The 20,704-nt window shown below is 36.0% G+C and overlaps 1 protein-coding gene across 8 annotated transcripts in view; it reads right to left on the bottom strand.

Annotated features, from left to right (window-relative positions):
* The window catches only part of TENM2 (teneurin transmembrane protein 2), a 586,296-nt gene that overhangs the window by 502,980 nt on the left and 62,612 nt on the right, over window positions 1-20,704 (bottom strand). For 5 of the 8 annotated variants that reach the window (XM_088133610.1, XM_088133611.1, XM_088133613.1 and 2 more), the window contains one exon: window positions 5,416-5,499. The exons of 1 other annotated variant lie outside the window; for it this stretch is intronic. Coding sequence is in view for 3 of the 7 variants with exons in the window: in XM_088133606.1 (XP_087989732.1) it covers window positions 5,416-5,499 (84 nt within the window). In the remaining 4 variants the exon portion in view is untranslated. Of the gene's footprint in view, window positions 1-1,397; window positions 1,462-5,415; window positions 6,027-20,704 lie in introns of those variants that run through there. 2 more of the 8 variants (XM_088133612.1, XM_088133608.1) reach the window with 2 other exon arrangements.

Raw genomic sequence — 20,704 nt, 5'->3', positions numbered from 1 at the left:
AAGCTTAAAGTATGCAGTAGGTCAAAGAGAATTCAGAGGGACTTGGCTCAAGCTGCAATCCAATACATACTTATTTAGAAGTAAGTCCCATGGAATTGATTAGGATTTACTTCTGGTCTGACAGCCAGATATTAATGCTGCATATCAGCCTTCAATTTCCTTGCAAATAGTTTTCATTGAAATTAATGGGATTACTGCAAGGTAATACATAAAATAATGAGGCTTATCTGTGATCCTGTAAGAACTTAAAGGTATTTATATCTTCTTAAGACACTAGTGATATTATCCAGCAAAACACACACATCCCTAAATGTTGTCTATTTTAATTGCCAGAGTTATATTTGTAGTTAACCTTACCATGGAAATAAATTAATGCATTTATTAATTACAGTTATATACTTAATTTATTCATTATGGAAGCCAAGATGATCTGCATAAAGTTTTCAGAGTACTTTATATACTCCTTTTCAAGTACTGATTATACTGAACTGTTGCAAAGTTGTTATAACATGAACTTTCATACTTTGCCTTCAGATCTTTAAGTATAGCTGTAACATCCCCAGCATTATTACTACAGCATATAGCATGAATATTAGAACTGTACCTTAGTATTTCAGAAGCAAAATATTTCACAGCCAGGATTTTCTTGAAATGTGTGACTACATAAAAGTCACCCCAAATGCACTTTTACGGTATACCAGATGTGTCATTAACTATTTCTGATTTAAAAAAAAAAAGTTTTAAAAATAGAGTAAAATCACTCAGTATAAGAGTGCCATAAAATAAACCAATGGTAACAGATGGTGTTTATCTTGTCAAAGCTTGTGTTAAAAAGTTCCCACCTATCAAATTGGATTTCTATAGGCTGGATGCTATATGTGAAAAATGCTATACAAAGTGCTATCATCAAGTTCTCTGTAATGTGAACATTTATTTTCATGGTTTCAATTTTTTAAATACATAATACAATACACCCAACTTAGATTTCTATAAATTTGACCCAGTGGAATATTATGCTAGAAGCTGTATCTTCCAAAATCGAAAGTGATCTTTTTTTTTTCTTAAGCTTTGCAAATTAGTTACTTTGAATAACAGTATGCTGAAGACACAAATTCCATACAAAAGATTAAATCTGCCCAGTAGGTTTCTATAATCAGAAGTTTCTATTTTCTTTAACTTAGTACACAATCTCCAATTAATTATTTTCTTCAAAAATATATTTCTTTCTTACAAATGTTTTTATTTCCTTCCACATGTTTCATAACATAGTTTACTTGCTATAGCAAATGATTCATGAACAAAACAGCATGTTTTAAGGAAAGTAATTGTTCAATCTGAAACTAGTATTGTAGAAATCAATGCAAAGACCCACAGGGCATAAATGCAGCTTTGCTTACCTATTTCAAACAGTTGTGTCTAACTTTTCAAATATAAAACTTGTATGAAGTCAATAGTGAAAATCTACAAGAAAAGAGTCAGATTTACTAATTTTATCATTGGGGCAACTTCAGTGGAATCCCACTGGGAGTCTGACTTAAGTAGAATTTTCTATGAAGATAAGGGAAAACAGTTGTGTGTGGCAAGATTACAGGAGCAGATTATTTTCAGTAGAAAATTACCAGTAATAATACAACATACTCAACTCATGGCCAAGAGTCTCTGTTTCTTCACTTGAAAAATAAATAAATAAACCATGAAATATTCAGTTCTATTGAAAATATAAGATGAAACAAAGTCAAAGGCTTGGATTAATGAATAGTCTCACACTCATGGATAAGAAACATTTTAATCTCTCCTTTTGGCTGCATCCATAAATGTGACACAAACTCACTGTTGTATCTGAGGGTCAGATGACAAGAAGATTCAACAGAATGCATGGAACTTATCTATCTATCTAAACTATCCATCCATCCATCCATCCATCCATCCATCCATCCATCCAATTTAAATGGCTACCCACTTGCCATGTGACTCTGGTGGGTAAAAGCCTTTCTGCTGGTTTGGAACTGGGACATTTTGCATATCAAACAAGCATTATAATCATTAAGCCACTGAGAAAGTCATAGGAAGAATGAAAGTAAGAACTTTCACTTCACATAAGCAGAAGCATCTTTCCCCTTATGTTAGGCATTTTTGTATCCCACGAAAAGAAAGATGAGCTTGATAAGTTCTTAATACAAGGAACAATAGACAAAAAGAAATTATATTATACTTCTGGAACAAGAAATATGGGGGGGGGGGGGTTCCCAGTATTGTTGTTTTGTGCTCTTATTTCATCTGGTTGTGATACATTTTCACATCTGTGAAAAATGTGTCCATTCTACATATATTGTTGTTGTTTAGTCGTTAAGTCGTGTCCGACTCTTCGTGACCCCATGAACCATATTGCACCAGGCCTTCCTGTCCCTCCAGTGATGCTATAGCTGAAAAGGATATGAATAATGGACTTTTTGTTCACTATATTAGTGCTACTAGTTCTGACAACATATTACCCCCATTAATTGAAAGCTTTGTTCAATTAGTATTAACTTTTTAATTGGGTTTAATAGTGTCCTGCTGTAACATTTTAACTACTATCACAGTATCTTCAGAAATTCAGATGTTGTTAAAAACCAATTAAAGGATTACTCTTAAACCATTCAGTGCTACTTTAACTGATATTTCAAAAAAGTAAAATTAATTAGTGCAAATAGCAGCCAACAGAAAAGCTTTACTCTCTGTCACCAAGGAAGGAAGGAAGGAAGGAAGGAAGGAAGGAAGGAAGGAAGGAAGGAAGGAAGGAAGGAAGGAAGGAAGGAAGGAAGGAAGGAAGGAAGGAAGGAAGGAAGGGAGGGAGGGAGGGAGGAAGGCAGGCAGGCAGGCAGGCAGGCAGGCAGGCAGGCAGGCAGGCAGGCAAGCTCTTCACTGAGTATAGTTATCTTAACAGGTAAGTTTCATACCATTGAAAACAAGTACAGAGCTAAAAAAATCAATCTGTACACTATGCTACATTTATACATAAAATTTAGATTGAACATTTATTATAATCCCAACAAAACACACAACTGATTAATTTCAGATACAAAGAACTAAAATTGAACCAAATGTATTCTGGTAAAAACTTGATTCTCCATGAACTGTTGCTTTAAAAGGTGGCTAAAGCATGTGCCTAGACAGGAAGAGGAAAGTGTGCAATGCCCTTATTCTAATGATGACATCAAAAGAACAGCCAAATCTGATGACATGATTCAGCTACCAAGTAGCCTGCAGTTTGTCTAGGATCACCTCAGTAAGAAGCCCTTAAAAAACCCAGTAGTTCTCTTATGGCTTTAGCTGCTGTGAAATGTAAGCAAAGAAGATATTGGGGTAGTAAAACATCTTGAAGTCCTCCTTTTTCACCACAGCCTTTGTTGTGTGCAAAAAGTTGATGCTGACCTCCTTTTAATTAGTTGTGCTGAACAGCAGACAAGCAGCGCTGTATTTCAAAATAGTGTGGAATATTCTATAAATGATTATTCCTTCAGGGAACTGCAACATGTAGGAACCAAAAATCAGCAATAACATGGACTGTTGAGCCTCACCCACCCCAGATTCAGCATTTTTTTTTTTTCAGGTGAAGCAGAGTTAAAATCTTCCACACTGTTTGGCATACTAATAATGTAATGGAGTAAAAAATGGCAATTTTAATGGGATCCTAAGGTTCAGGGTCATCCCTGGGGGGATAGGGGATGGGGTTTAAAAGTGAAGATGGTAGTTGTGACCATGTGACTGAAGTCATGCCTCTTTTGTACATGCATTGCACACAGAAGCAGGTAAAAAGGGGGGAAGAGCTTAGATCACATCATCACAGACACCATCTTGACTTTTGGACCTGTTCCCACCGATGTTCCTTCTGAGTTTCCTCCATTATCAGGACCAACAGCAGACTATAGTTCTTCTGCTATCGATAGGAGGGAAAAGTCAGTTTCCCCCTTCTCCTGAAAAACTGTGCTAGAAGATTGAAGGGTTCTTGGGGAATAGTGCACTAACCTCCCAGCTACACAATCTTCCACTGTATCAAATGCCTTCCATGAACAAAGTCTTTCCTTTATTGAAAAATACAATTAAATCTGAAGCCTGTAGCTATAGCAAAACAAAAGTTGTTGTTGTGTGTGTGTTGTTGTGTGTTTAACAGTGCCTTATGTTTTTTTGAAGAATGCTTCACCAATTACAGGGCTATGTCCTCAGACAGATTACAAAAACAACTGCCATCTGTCTACTGGCAGCCCAAAATGCATAATTTGGTCATAATTCTTTTACTGAATTACTAGTACTGGAAAGCTGATATAATTGCCAATTCCTACATCTGCATCATTTTATGAATAGTATTATGAACAATATTCAGCTTTTTCATTACTGCACTGAATTTATATATGAAGAAATAGTGCCCATCAATCATTAAAGCAGACTATGCTCAGGATTTATCTTTGAACATAGATTCAAATGTATTTTATATACCTGCATTTCAGCTGTGGAAAATAATCTTATGAAATATGAAAACCCACAAAAGAATGGTCAGGGTTTGCTTATATTTGTGTTTTCCAAAGAATAGGAAAGCTTAGTTTTGTTTTGCTTTGTTTCATTTTTTTCATTGCAAATTTTCTATTAAGACTGGAATAATATGTGAACTAGACCAGTAATAGCTGTTGTTAAAGTTCTTTGTAACAAGAACAAATGGACAAGGCAGAGTCCAAGGCAAGTAATAAAATAGATCAAAGCAAACAGTGACTCAAAATGGAAGCAATAGTTTAAAGAGGAAATTATTCTTAGTATTTATGGAGCAAATGCAGTAAAGGGTATAAGCCTAAAGCTATATACGTTTATATTGTCACTTATTAAATGTGGTAACATATCTACTGCACTCATTTCTAAAAGCCTGTAATACATAGGTGGAAGAAGCAAGTTGTATGGTACAATTATTGCACTTTTGTCTAAAGCTACATGGATCTGAGTTTATTAAACCTACTCAGATATTCAGGGAAGAAAATGCTATATTGGAAGAGGTCATAGGATTTTTAAGTGTGGGTGTTGGAGCCCGTGGAATTATTATATTTTGTCCCTTGATACTCAAATGGAAGGTGACATTAGCTGATAAAACAAAACCAATCCTCTTCCATACTTTCATTTGAAATGGTGGAAAACATCTATAAGTTTCAAGTATTATTTCCTGTTAAATTTTAATTTTAGACCTTGAAGATGAACTTCCCAGTGTATAAACCAATGCTTTTAAGAGCAAACACTGACTAAAAACAAGAAATATATGCATAAACATATATAAACACAAAGGATAAACATTATATAAATCCGGCTAGTCTAATCACAACTGGAGAAGCGCAACTAGCAAAGCTGTGAATGTACTTATAGGAAATACAGGGTGAAGCAAGATAAAAACCTTACGTATTAGAGAGTTCTTTGTTTCAGCCAGCTGCTGCCAGCCAGTCTGTCTGTCTTTCAATGTCTCAGAAAGTTGAGTATGAAAATCTAAATGAAATAAAATAAACATATTTTAGAGCCATCTCTTCATTAGACTTCATTGTCAAGAACATATTTTTTATTAACATATTCAGCAGTATTTCTCTCCAAGCACCCCACTAGCCAAACATTTAGTATGATTACAATTAAGTTCTGCCCCAAAACTACACTGGCAGAATTACCAAAATGTGCCAATATGTATTTTTCTTCCCAAGAGAAAAGTTAATCATCAGGGGATGTGTGCATACTGATTTCCATTGCCCACATATTTAAACCAGTCTTAACTAACATATTCTCTTCTATTGCAACCTTAACTAACAATCAAGATAATTTCTGCTGAATATGAATGGACTTCAAATTAGAACCTAGAAATAAGAATAAACCCAACATCACATTTTTTCCCCAAAGAATGTCATCAAATATTAGTGGGGCCATGTATAGCATATGAACCATTTTGAAGGGAAAAGTATGAGGGAAAAAAAAAAGTTTCTTCCTTTAAGATTCTTTTTTCCTTCATTGTATAAATATCAGATATATTCTAAACAAATTATATATATATATATATATATATATATATATATATATATATATATATAAAATCATAATTTAGATAGACCTTACGTTTTTCCATGCACTGAACAAGATTTTAAAAACAAATTCCTGCTTGTTAGTTACAATCTAATAAAAATTGTAGGAAAGAAGTGGAAATGGTAAATTCAGAATTGTTACAGTTGTTAATAAAATGAGAAAATGAGCAGCTAGAATGGAGGAGAGAAGCTAATTATTAGCCATGCCAAACCTTTCCCTCAGGTAAAAATTACAGTTTCCTGCAAATAAAATTATTGTCAAAATATGTAACTATAATAAATACTATAACAAATTAACAAGGTACACTGAGGAATTGGTCCCAATGTTCTTAAAGATGGACAAAAAGTTTAAACAATTTAAGCTATGTTGTTGTTCAGTTGTTAAGTCGTGTCCGACTCTTCGTGATCCCATGAACCATATCGCGCCAGGCCTTCCTGTCCTTCACTGCCCCCCTGAGTTTGCTCAGTTTCATGCTCATTGCTTCAGTGATGCTATCTAACCATCTCATCCTCTGCCATCCCCTTCTCCTTTTGCCTTCAGTCTTTCCCAGCATCAGGGTCTTTTCCAAGGAGTCCTCTCTTCGCATTAGGTGACCAAATTATCTGAGCTTCAGCTTCATTATCAATCCTTCCAATGAGGAGTCAGGGTTGATTTCCTTTAAGATTGACTGGTTTGACCTCCTAGCAGTCCAGGGGACTCTTAAGAGTCTTCTCCAGCACCACAGTTCAAAGGCATGCTATGACAGCATGCTAAAATTAAAAAAAAAAAAAAGAAATATTAATGGTTTGTCTTCAAACTATTCTTCCGAGAGAGAAGATTTATGGCATGGATAGACCACAACTGTTTGCCTCTCTTTGTGTTCTTGCCTTCGATGGAACTGCTTGTTGGATAGATTTCCACAGATGATGGATCAAGCTAGCAATGCCTATCTCTAAGGCAGGCGAAGACAATTAGGTCCCATCTAGAAGTTTGGAATTAAGGGACACAGCATTCTCTACGTAAAAAATTCCCAATCAACACATTTCTAAACTCACCACAAGGATTCCTCACATTTTTATCAAGAAACACATTAAACAGCCAAAGAGATTTTATGCCACTTGTCTCACTTGTCTTTAACTATTTGCTATGCTTTTGTGCATGCTATATTTCCATCATATACTGCTCTTATTGCATTCAGCAATCAAACCTCAATTTCGTATTTCACAAAACATTCAAGTTTATTCATTTTGTTATACATTTTCACTACATCAATAAATGTACAATCAACTTTCTTTCCCACATGCATATATTTTTTCAGTGACTTTCTGGCAGGTAAAAATCTAGCTTGCGCATCTGATCTGCACATCAGATAACTTAACTGCACTTTCCAAATTTGGTTCTTTGTTATATATCATATCTTTCAGTAAGAGTTCTGCCAAACTCATTTCCAGGGATGCTTAACAAGCTAACCCATGTAGTTTTTGGATTCGCTTTTGCTACCTTTTCCTTTCTATGGGGGAATGATAATTAATTCATCCAATTGTCCAATTGATGCACTGTTCATACACACTTTAAATAAGTCACATAACCATCCTTAACCAAACCAAATCAGTTTTTTAAAATTTTTATCCAGTTACATGATCTATTTCATTACAGTCTTTATTATTTTCTTTTCATCATTTTTTTTTCCCTTGGATGCTAGCATTTATAGTATTTACTTCACTTCCACTCTTTGGTTGGGAATTATCACTGTAATTCCCAACCAAATTTCTACAATACTATTTTTCAAAATTTCACCACTTTCAGTTTCATCCCAAGCCATCTCATCACGTTTTAACATGTCATTCACTCTACTGGAGGCTTGTTTAATCCTTTTCATCCACTTCTAAAAAAGTTTTTTTTTTTTATTTCTAATTTACATCAAAATCACTCTGCATTTTCTATCTGTTTTAATCTTAATTGTTATTTGTTCTCTTTGACTATATTTTTTATCTCCCCCCCCCCTTTTTCTGTTCTTTCTCCTTTTCTTTTATTTCCTTGTAATTTTTTCTTGTAGGTTTTTTTTTTAGTTAATTTCATTTTTTTTCCTTGTTAAGCATATAGTTTATATTATAATAGCTCTATATATACCGAGTGTACCACAATTGAGGTCATCACCAGATGAACCCATAGAGTTTGCTTTCTACTGCCCATCATGGCTTTTATCAATCAAGGATTTCACATAACTTTTTTGAGGAAGATAAAAAAGCATAGACTAGGTTACCAACATTAGTCATGTCTGTACCACATGCAGGATTCCCTGATAACATTAAAGGGTGTGTTGGTCAGTTCTGGCACATTGTTGTCCCTATGCCACAAGTGCAACCAAAACTCAGTGTTTTCCTAACCATCGCTATGCTATTCTGTGAAAGTCAGGATTCTAATCTACATTCTACCTTGCAAGCATACTGTTTTCCACATCACACCAGCTAGGAGATCTATGCAGCATTCTGACACAAACCCAGATACCTAAAGGTATATATATAAATAGTTCCTTGTTTTTCTGTACAGTATGGAAGCAAATAAATTCAAACCACCATGAGGAAAGATTGCCTGTCTCTGTCTATTACTAATTTCTGAACTAAAAAGGCTGCTAAAGTTGAATACATTTTGCTATTGTTTTCTATCCTTTTGTTCATGCACAACATCCAAATCCAAAACAGCAAGGAGTCTGGAAGAATCCACCCATTAAGGAGCATTTTTTTCAAAATTTGGCCTCAATTTATAGTTATAATAACAACATAGTTATTAATAGATTATAAATACCTTTCGGGGGGGTGGGGGGTGGAACTAACTATGGATGGTTAACCATAGTACCTCTTCTTAAGATTGCCAATTTTTTCTGCTTGGTCCCATTTTTTAAATATTTGTTTTCATGTCTATGTTTTACTTTAATTCTTTATTAATCTTCTTTTTTAAAAAAATCTGCATTATTTTTAATCTATTGTTTGCAGATTATTGGGAACAATAATCCAAAAGAAATATTCAAGGGTACCATGCTATGCATATTGTTTCAAAATTCCAATCTACCAGCTAGATAACAGATCTAAACATTAAAATTGAAGACTTTTAACCCTGAACTTTCATTCAAGTTTAGCTGCTGGCCATTAAAGAAGTCCTTGTAGTGTTGTTACTCACAAGGAGGACATTAGAGGATATTAGACTTTTAGTCATGGGCTGTCCTATTTGGGTCTTTTTAGATGGATATTCTTATGTAATCTCATCATACCCATTTATGCGGTGTTCCCTAGGACTGGGAGGGTTCATAGACGCAGATCTTGGGGGGCGGGGGGAATCATGACAAAACTCATTGAAAAATGAAGGAATAGGAAGGCAAAAGAATACTGGGGCAGTAAATAAATCATGAATAAATGAATAAACAGAGCAATTTGGAAAGAAAAAAATATTTCCAGCTCTTCTGCTAAATCATTTTAGAGAAGCCAAGTCTTGCAAAGGATGTAACACTCAAAACTAATAAACAGGGATGCTATCTAAGGCAACAATCAGTTCCAACTTTTCTTTTTCCCCCTTCCCTCATTTGCAGTGAAATCATAATACTTCCATCAGGCAGACACATGCCTCATTAAATAAAATCCATTCACTCCCATTCTCTCTCTTCTCTTCACTCCCAAGCACAGAAGACCAGTTAAATTGCCTATTCCCTCCCTCCATTTCACACTTGAGTATAAGGAGACTGAAAGTGTTTTTGCCTCCTAATAAAAAGACAATTCTTCTAAATCACAGCATACTGGCCTCCTATCATGAGGCATTCTTTTGGCAAGCAGCAGAAGAGGCCCACAAAGTGGGTTTTCTGGAGCAACATCAACCCCCAGAAATTAGACTTGCCCCAACCCTGCTGGCCTTTTGCAAGACACTAAAACTTGGCTTTGCCATCAAGCCTGGAGCCCTGATAGTATAGGTGAGCCCATGCCATGGCTTGTTTGAATGGTTGTCAGTCTTCCTGGCTGCTATTCTTTACTCTAGTTGGTTTTGTTGTTTTTTATTTGGTTTTAATTGTGAGCCACTCAGAGTCATCAAGATGAGATGGGTGGCCTCTAAATTTAGTAAATAAATAAATAAGCATGCAGGCTCAGCATCAACATGCAATGTGACATCCCTAAAAAAAAAAAAAAAAAAGCCCAGGCAGAACAGAAGGAAAAAAAAAAAAAATCACAGCCACCTAGATAATAGCCCTGCTGTAAACTACACCCATGGCTGAGCTGGATTTTTTTTTTTTTTTTAAGGTTACTAAATTGTTTGATACATGTACATCCCACTTGTCCTCTAAGGAGACCAAAACAGCATACTAGGGCATCACCTCTCCTTTTGTACAGGTACTCCTCAACTTATAACCACAGTTGGGACCAGAATTTCCATTGCTAAGTGATACAGTCATTGGGCAAAACATCATATGACTGTGCTGCTTAGCGACAGCAGTTCCAGTGATTCTAGTTGCAGTCGTTAGGCTAGGACAGTGTGGTTGTTAGGCAAGGGCCTCATGCTTCTCCTGCCCTGTTGCACTCACCTTCTCTTCAACTCCCCCAACTTACCTCTCTCCTCCAACCCACCTATCTCCCCCCATCTCTGCCCTTTTGGCTGCCCTGCACTTTGCCACCTACCCCTTTTGCCTCCTGCTGCCCACAGCTGATCTTTGCCTCTTCTTTCTCCTGCTACTGGCCTGGGAGGTGCCGGGCAAGGGTGTAGTCCTAGGATTCATGTGGTGAGCACAGCAGGGTAGTGGAGGCTCATCTGTTGAAGGGAGGCAATGGGACAGAGAGGTGTGGTGCTCTCTGTGGCTGGGTGAGGCAGGAGAGCTGCTGGTGGCTCCCTGGGCAAAGGTGGATGCTGTGTGGGAGTCCCTGTTTGGGGTAGCAGCAGATATGGAGGAAGTGGAGGGACAGCATGTGTTGGGAGCACTCCTGGAAAATTGACCTGCAGGCATCAGCAAGGGGTGGAGGTGAGCCCAGTGCCAGCAGAGCCTACCTGCAGGCCCTTTGCTCACTCTTGGCCCAGCCTTCCTCCTGCAAAGCTTCACAAAAGGCCAGCAACTTCCAATGCACTGAAGCCCACAGACTGGTTCTCCAAGGGTGCTTTTGGCATGCACTCTACAGCTTTGAAAGACCTCAGAAGTTTTCTGAAGGCTTTCCAAAGCATTGTGAGAATGGGGTGCACTATTTGTAGAATGGCAGAAGCACTTTTCTTGGAGTGCTTTGGAAGACATAAACTTTCCAAAGGCTTTCTGAAGCACTGCAAGAATGGGGCACACTATTTGAAGAACAGCATCAGCAGCTTCAGGAAGAAGGCCTGGCACAGCCAGTAGCTGCCTCACATAAGGCAGGCCAGGTGTCAGCAGCTGGAGGAAGATAGTAAAGGTCAGCCGAGCATGGAAGGGCCTATGGGGTACTGGGTGGGTGGGGGGTGACTAGGGCTTTGCGCAGGGCCTACAGAGTACAGAGTGGTGCTGTGGTGGCTAGCTGTGGTGCAGGGCTTCAGGTGGCACTCCTCACCAGTGGTGCCAGTTGTGATGGGACTGAAGTAGAGGCCTGGAGGTGGTGGCAGCCAGCTGAGACTACCGAAGGCCCCAGTGCTGTCACCAGTGCCAAGGAATGCCACTGTGTAGGGCAACAAAAAGGACAAGACGGGGTAGAGATAGGTGGATGGGGGGAGTTGAAGTGCCCCTGTGGTCATAACTGTGGGTGGGCTACCAAGAGCCTGAATTTTGATCATGTGACTGCGGGGTGATGCAACTGCCATAACTTTGAGGACTAGTCGTAAGTTACTTTTTTCTGTGCTGTCATAACTTTGAACAGTCACTGAACAAATGGTCATAAGCCAAGGACTACCTGTATTGATTGCAACCTTGTGAGATAAGCTAGACTAAGAGATAGTGACTGCTTCAGTCACCATTGGGTTCCAGGTCCAAATTAAGCCTTGAATCCAGGACCCTCTACAGCCTGTCCAACACTCTAACCACAATTACACATTAGCTTATCTAATTCATCCTCTGATGGCTGAGTGTTTATCACTGGAACCAAAAAAGAGTCAGCTAAAAATAAGATAGTAGCTTGTTTCTCTATATGTGGAGAAAGCGAATATACTTCTATAAATTAACAAAAAATGTCCAAGCATGGTAGAACTGGGAAAGAAAAGCAGTATAAAAAAGGAGGAAGAGGAGGAAAAGAAGGTGGGATCAGAAAAAGACCAACAACAAATATTTGTTTCTTCCCTCCCCTCCTTTTTCCCTTTTGAACAATCCCTATCTCTCAGATGCCTGAACAGAACTATGGTTCAAAGCAGAATATGATCATTAATCTCAGAAGGTACAATACTTGAATTAACTGAAGTAAAACAATAGAGTTTCTTATACTCACTCACATGATAATGTTTTCTTTTTTGTTATGAAGTCATGCCTTTGAGTGATGCTACCATCAGACCACTAAGGACCCTTATATAGCTCTGCAATAGCTGATATCAAAGCCATGAGTGATTCAAACTATGTCATTTTTAGGTGCTCTGGTCCAGGCGTAATAAGTTGAGAGGGTTTTATTTTTTTTGGTTTGATGAAACATTCTTGATTTTAAAGTATCAGAGAAAATACTGCAGATTTTCAAGAATACTTCAAAAAGTGATGAACAATACTTAGGAATATGTAGTCAAGTAATCTATTAAGAACTATTGAGAAATATGGTCCTTGGGATTTATGCTGAATACTCAACACTAAAAACAGTTGATTTTATCATAAGTAAAAGCCAGTAATTCATAAAGTTTTTAGAGTCATTAATAATTACCTAACACATTATTAAGCAAAGGGAGAATTTATTTTAAATACAAGTCCGGTAGTGAATAAGGTTCCATCCAACATTATGATAGTAGGTTTCTGTTTGAAAATATATTTCCACCTCTGCTAGTCTTTGGCCCTGAACCCTCCAATCTGGTCTGGAAGAGCCACTACTCCTATGACAATTAGGGAGCATAGATTTCAGCTGATGGGTAGAGTTCAGGTTTCTCAGCTTGATATAGTCCCTAAAAGCAAAGCACTGAAAACAACATATATTTAATACTCATCAATAATGTAAATTGATATTAGTCTAGTTCATCAAGTAAAGTTTATTTTAACATATTTTACTTTAGTTAAATAGTATTATTTATTCTGTCATTTATTGAAAACTTTATCTCAGTACTAAATCATTGTTAGGCAGAATAATTTATTACATTTTTTTTAAAAAGCATGCTTTTTAAAAACATAAAAGAATTTCAACAATATTTACATAGCACAAAATATGCCTTTAGTTGAAATACTAAGGCGCATTCAAGTTATTTGTACAAAACTCCTTTGTATAAATTATGTTGTGCCAAAAATTTGGAGTTTATTTTGTTGTTTGAGTAGCAGGTGTTATATCTCTATTGTTTTCTGCTGTACAACTTTCCATCACTCTGAAGCCTCTCTGGCTGCCCACACTTCCCTATCTGAAAAATTTCAGTGAAAAAAATGCCCTTACATTTTCCTGGGATTTCACAGAAGTATGGGAAGTAAAGGAGGCTGCAGACTATTATAGTTTTTATTATAGAGAGGGCACTGAACAATGAAAGTCAGGACATTGACACACACATTGCAGGAGCATCAAGATGTCACTGCTTTGAAAGTGGAGGGAGTGAACAGGTAAAGTTCCAGCCTTCTTCAGTAGGTGTCACACATACTATATGCATGTAAAAAGGGACTGCCTTCTTGAAGCTACTGACTGTCACTGGGGAGGGCCCTACACCTTTGTCATTTAGAACTTGTACTTTAAAAAAATGCAGGAACACCACACCTCCCTCATGAGAATCATCACACTGAATTGGAATGTGTAGGGGAAAATGCAGGCTAATTTTTTTCTATACAGCATTTGTTTAAATAATCTGCATAGCATAATACTGTAAAGAAAAAGTGGTAACTTTGGGAAAATTAAAATGAATCAAGGACTGACTGATACTAGTCAAAATATCTATGTAGGACTTAAGCTGTATTTATTAAATGTATTCCAGAGAATATATGTAGCTCAGGGTTGAATTGTGGAGTCCTTAGTGTTCTCTGAACTTGGTATTATAATTATAAATTATTAAATTTGTTTTCTTCCCTTGTACTAAATAAAGTGAGCTATCCATCTATTCAAAGCTGACTCTGATGCATGCACACTTTTTCTTTTTAATGAAAATTTGGGCAAAAGTAGTTCTTATTTCACATTTGACATGAGTCCCTCTCATTTGTCCTTTCTTTGGCTCCCTTCCTCCATTCATACAAACTAATAATCACAAAAACCTCTAATATACCTTTCAATTGAATCAGTTCATGCAATCTTCAGAAGCAGGGGATTTGAAAAACAAACAAACAAAAAAAAAAGTAAGATAATGTCCAAAGATATACCAACCTGAAAGACTCATTTTCCACATTCACCTTCCATCACTGTCAAAGACAAAGTTGATTTTACCTGCCTGGTGCTGCATGATGAATATATGTCTTACTGATGTAGTGGTGACAGCTGTTACTGTATTATAGAACTTGTCTTTAAGCTTTTATCTTGGCATGGAACTATCTTATTCAATACAGTTTTAAAATATACTAGAGTTTATGGACCCTATCCATCTAAAGTTAAGCAATTTTTTTTTCAGATAAGAATGTTAATTCATAAATGAATATAGTCACAAAACGTGAGAAGTACACAACTGTAACAATAATACCAATCAACTTAAAAATGTATTGAAACAAGCAAACAAAACAAAACAATCCCTGATTAAAAATACTGTGGTTTCCCCCTCCCTCCTCCCCTCATATATATAGAGATTTCTTTTCTGGACCTCCAAATCTTCATTGGCCAAATCTGTGGATGACCTCCTGGAGTTAACATTTTATAATTTCTACAACAGAAGAATAAAAATAGAATCCTCTCACACTCTGTGAATAACTGCTCAGATCAACGTTTTTCAACCTTGGCCATTTTAAGATGTGTGGACTTCAGCTTCTAGAATTCCCCAGCCAGCATTGGGGAACTAAGTGAAAAATACTGGCTCAGATATTGATAGCATCATAGAGCCATAGGGCTGGAAAGGGTCTTGGAGGTCTTCGAGTCCAATCTCCTGCCCAGGACAGGAAAGTTCAGACCATCCCAGAGAAATGGCTATCCAACCTTGGTTTGAAAACCTCCAATGATGGATCACTTATTGGAAAACAAGATCCAATCAGAAAGAGATCTTTTAACAAGGATACTTCTCACACCTAAATTGAGCAACGAGCCAGTGGGTCAATATGGTCAGTGATATTGAAATCATGTAATAGGTTCAATATAGGAAGAGAGCCGTATTAGGCTATGGCGGCAAGAAATTGTGAGTTTGGTAACATCTTTTCTAACAAATTTTATTAAAAGGCAGGCAGGCAGGCAGGCAGGCAGGCAGGCAGGCAGGCAGGCAGGCAGGCTGGCTGGCTGGCTGGCTGGCTGGCTGGCTTCCCTCCCTCCCTCCCTCCCTCCCTCCCTCCCTCCCTCCCTCCTTCCTTCCTTTCTTTCTTTCTTTCTTTCTTTCTTTCTTTCTTTCTTTCTTTCTTTCTTTCTTTCTTTCTTTCTTTCTTTCTTTCTTTCTTTCTTTCTTTCTTTCTTTCTTTCTTTCTATGATCTCATTCTCTTTGTCCTTATTTTAACGTGTCATCTGAAACCTGTTTTGGTCCCAGAATTGAATTAATTGCAGTAATAAATTTTAAGAATGGCTGCAATCTTCCTCTCAATAACTTGCTAAATCTCAACGGGAAATAATCCATGATGTTTTTTATCTTGAGATTGGTCAAACAGTGCATTTCAGTAGGCAGCTACAGACATTTCTTGACAATGCAGATCTAAAGTGTTTCTATTAAAAAAAAAAAAAAAAAACAAGTCTCAGGGTATAGTCAGGAAGTTGCTGGTTGATCTAAACAACATATGGCATGTTTGCACATATGCACACATGCACACACACACACACACAACTGTTGGAATGTCACTAAGGTAGAAAGCTAAAAATACAAATGGATTTTTAGAAGCTACGTAGCTAACATCCTTTCTGTGAGCATTCTCTGAGTATATTTTTTCAGTACAGGAGACAAGTAATGAACAGTAAGAAAATGGAAATGTAGCTCATATGCTACAGAAAGAAAAAAAAAACAGTCAAAATATTGTAAAAAACAGAAATGTTTTCCCTAAGTTACTGGCTTCTTCTGTTACATGCAAGAATTTATATTTATCATTTTATTCCTTCCACCTCAATTCACAGTAATAATATTTTAATAAATAATAAGTATTATTAAATATATTTAATAAATATGTTTAATAAATATTGTTATTTATAATATTTTAGCACTGATGCTGGGATATATATTTCTTGGGCTTTATTAATATTTGGGTTATGAAAAAGAGCAAATTAAAAGTCTTTAATTTTAATTTATAATTGAAAAGTTTATGAGTGGGGAATATTCAATAATCATATTAAATATACTTGACCCCATAATATGAACCAAATAATCAGAAAGACTGCTTGATTTGCTCTAGGATGAATGCTGTTCTGAAGTTTGCTCTAAGGAAGGATATCAGTAAAATTCAGCCTTCAGTATGGAGAGTGTTGGTCTAGTTAGAATCCTGGATTTTCCTCCTATAATCATAACTGTATCAGTCCATTTTCTTTCTCCAATCCGCCATTGCTGTCTCAGCTTAAATGACATCATTTTAAATGGGTGTTCTTTAGAAATCAGGGGTGGGGTGGAGGGGTGTTTGGGGGCAATGGCTTGTCCCCTTCCCCATCTCTAGTTCTGTGAACCAGTTCTTGCGTTCAGTGCCATGTGTTTCAAAATAAAATTTAAATAAAGTTGCTGAGAAATATCCCAGGATTTTTTTTCAAATGGTGTCTACATAATCATTTGGCCAGTTTCTTGTATTCATTTATGTGAACATAAGCATTACTATATACATATATGAATTACAGATTCAGGATGTTATATCTATAGTTTTTCATAAAATTACTTGTAACATCACTCCTTTTGGTACTATAAAATTATGCAGTATATATGAATAATTGGAATTAAAATGGAACTACTGACAGAATTCCTAAATCTTTTTACTATTTTTTTGTATTTTGTATTGAAACTTCCTTAATAACCTAAAATATTGTAGCTAAGCCTGAAGCTTGATTCTTGAGCACTTGTACATGTATGCTATAAAAGAGGGAAGGGCAACCTATGGCCTGTAAATTATATGTAGACCCTAACTATTTTTCATATCCAGAACTTTCTCAAATTGCACTATTGAAATAAAATATAGACAATCTCTTGCTGGCAGGAAATTGTTGAATTGTTGGACTTTTTTTTTTTTAATAAATATTTTCCTTATAGGAAAACCAATCCCAGAAATCTACCACTGTCCATTTGAAGTCACGTTATATCCACTGCACTCCTGGGTTCACCTCAAATGATTGCCTGGAACAATGATCCTTGAATACTTAAAAAGCAAGGATTTGCAGAATACTGATCCCCCAGCTGGATCTGTCCACCTTTCATCTTTTCTTCTAAAGTGAAGGATAGATTATCACAAAAATGAGCTTTGCGGCCAGTGACAATCATATGTATGAATATATGAATACATATATATAATATTCATTCTACAATGTAGATTACTGAATCTCTGAGATGATCTGTATCATTTTATAATGAAGTGATATCTGGTGGATTGCTAATCTAAAATATAATATTTAAGATCAGAATTAGAGAATTGTCTAAGTTGTTTGGTGGTTCAGACACCGTAGTAATCTTATATGGAATGAAATAGGAAGAAAAACTTCAGTGGTTCCTTGGTTTTCATGGAGGAATCTGTTTCTGAATTCTGATCTACCCTGGTCTTCAAACATTCAGGCAATATAAGGCCCATTAGAGGAGATCTCATGCCAAATTCTGATGTGTATCAATGTATCCTGAAACTAATATTATTCACATAGAGAGAAACATAGAAACACTGAGAGTACCCATATTAGTATGTAGGTTGGTGTATGCATACAGGTCCACAATTAACATTAAGAAAAAAAAATACTTTTATCATTTGTAATTTGTTTTCAAATAAATTCCACCCTTCCCTGTTCATGAGAATTTGTCACAAAGTAACCTATGCCCACCATCACCTTCCTCCTGCCCCTGCCTCTCATATTATTCAGATGTTGGGGGAGGGATTTGTAATGAAGGGCTTGAGTGAGGAAAATATTGGAATGGAGGATCAAGGTTATCAGAAGGGAGGGGAAACATTTCAGAGCAAGTGCCTCCTCAGTCCACAGCAGGAACATGGGAATAGAAAGAGGAGGAGGCTGGCCCCTCCCTAGAGTCTCACGGGGTATATCCACTAGTTGCTTTAGCATAGGTTTAATTTGGTGAGATTCTGTCTACTAGGTGCAAGCTAATAAAGGAACTGAACTGTACTAGATTGCCATGTTGTTCTTGGGCTGAACCTGACAGAATTAAAGGAGGGAATCTGAATGCATGTGAGCAGTTCCTGGAAGCCATGACCCAATGGAATGGGGCACATCAGCAGGCAAATAGAGTTAAACAACATCTACACACTATTCAAAAGAGACAATAAAAAGGAAAACAAAAGAGCAGAACATCTCCTCACCAGCAATCATCACCCAGATAAGCAGAGATTAACACCAAGATTATCACCAGACATACAATCAGCAATAAACAATACCCTAATCAAGGAACTACCAGAGGGAAAAAAATAAAACAAAACAAAACCCACACCGCCATCAACACTGGCAGGGCATGCCACTGTATACAAACAGAGAGCAAACCCCATTCCATTCTAGCACTGAAGATGTTGCCTAGCCAGGTAATGAAATGTTTGCAAGAAAACAACCAAGCTCAGAGAACCCCAAGGACTCTACAGTTTAACCCTGAGCTACACATATTCTCTTCTATTGGTACCAATGCTAACTCTCTATATGATGTTAATCATACAGAAGACAAACATATTTAAATCAGCCTACTAGCTGATCTAAAGATATACTAAAACGTGTTGATTTTAAAAATCTGCATAATTTTGTAATTTACAAATTGTATTCATATGATTTATATGCTGAAATATACTACTAAATTTTTTTATGTTTAGTTAATACAGTAGCTGCTTTTACTTTATATACAACACAAGGGAGAAAGATTTATTTGGGATTGGTTTATTTTGCCATTTATAGCTTATGTATTTAGTGAAATCAGTAGTTTCCCTTTGTCCTTATCATTTACTACATTGGGAGAACAGTTTCTAAATATTAAAAAGTATACAGTACAAATGGGGACAATAAACTGCCATCGGTATCCATCTTTTTGATGTGAAACTTCTAAACAAGTTTCTCGTTCTAATCTTCTACTTTTTTTTTTTTGTTCCCAAGGTTCCAGTAATTCTTAACAAAGGTTTTGTTGCTGATACCCAAAGGAACAAAAATATGGAGGTTGAAAACTTCTTTTAAAACTGTCATCATTTGGATGTGTTTGGTTGCCTTTGAGAATCTTGCATTTTAGGATTATCTATAGCAATTACACTCAGAATCTCACATTCTCATGGGAACCATTGTTCTAACTAACCTACTTATTAAGTTTTTATTCAGATTTAATGTAATCTTTTAAAAATAATCTCAGTGGTAAAGTAATGGATTTTGCAATTATCAGGACAAACAAAGCATACCTACCATCTTTAATAATATTTAAAGAGAAGGGTAAGCAAAGTTTTAAATATATCAACAATTTAGTCTTTACATAGCATATTTGGTCCTCATTCTGCAAATAAACCTCACTAATGAACCAATATGGTTATACAATACTTATCCATCATAGATTCACAAACCTCTAAGCTTAGTCTGTTTCTTGTGTTATATTCCCAAACTATTTTTTTTTTCTTCTATCCTCTTCATAAAGTAATTTACTCTACAAATGTACTTGGCAGTAAAATCAATCAGCTTATATAACAGAGTTATACTACTGTAAATAGAAATCATTGGATTCTATGTTACCTTTTCATTTATGTGGAAAAGCAAAGACTGTGAGAGTGAATATTTCAAGGGTTCACAGCTTAACTGATAATTTCATATCCTGCAGGCAAAGCTATCCTTGAAAAGATTTGTATGGCACTTGTCCATGATTTAGCAGAATATAACAAAAACAAAAACATACTTGCACAATTAGGCTTTTTAAAAACTTTTTTTTTTTTTTTACAATTTTACATATATATATCAAAGAAAAGAAACAAAGTAGACAGACTAGATAGTAAGACTTGATATAGAACATGGAAAATGCAATAAAGATTTAATACAATAAAAGAGATGCTATTCAACTGAAAATAGTGAGAGATATAAATGCTTTAGGATTATATCTGTAATTTTTCACTTTTACATGTAGGGGAATGAGTATTAGTTTTGTAATCTAAAACATTTATTTATTTATTTATTTATTGAATTGAATTGAATTGAATTGAATTTGTGGTCAAAGACCAAAAGTAACACAAATGCAATGTAGAATAATAAATCAGCTGTGGAAACAATACATTAAAGAGATGGAAGTGATGACAAACATTGAAAATTA

Source organism: Python bivittatus, unplaced genomic scaffold (assembly GCF_059951505.1).
Source record: "Python bivittatus isolate LINGU-HERP-01145 unplaced genomic scaffold, Pbiv_v1 ctg000080_np1212, whole genome shotgun sequence".
NCBI classification, from domain to species: domain Eukaryota; kingdom Metazoa; phylum Chordata; class Lepidosauria; order Squamata; family Pythonidae; genus Python; species Python bivittatus.
Note: the sequence above shows the minus strand (reverse complement) of the source record. Positions and strands in the feature narration are given on the sequence as shown.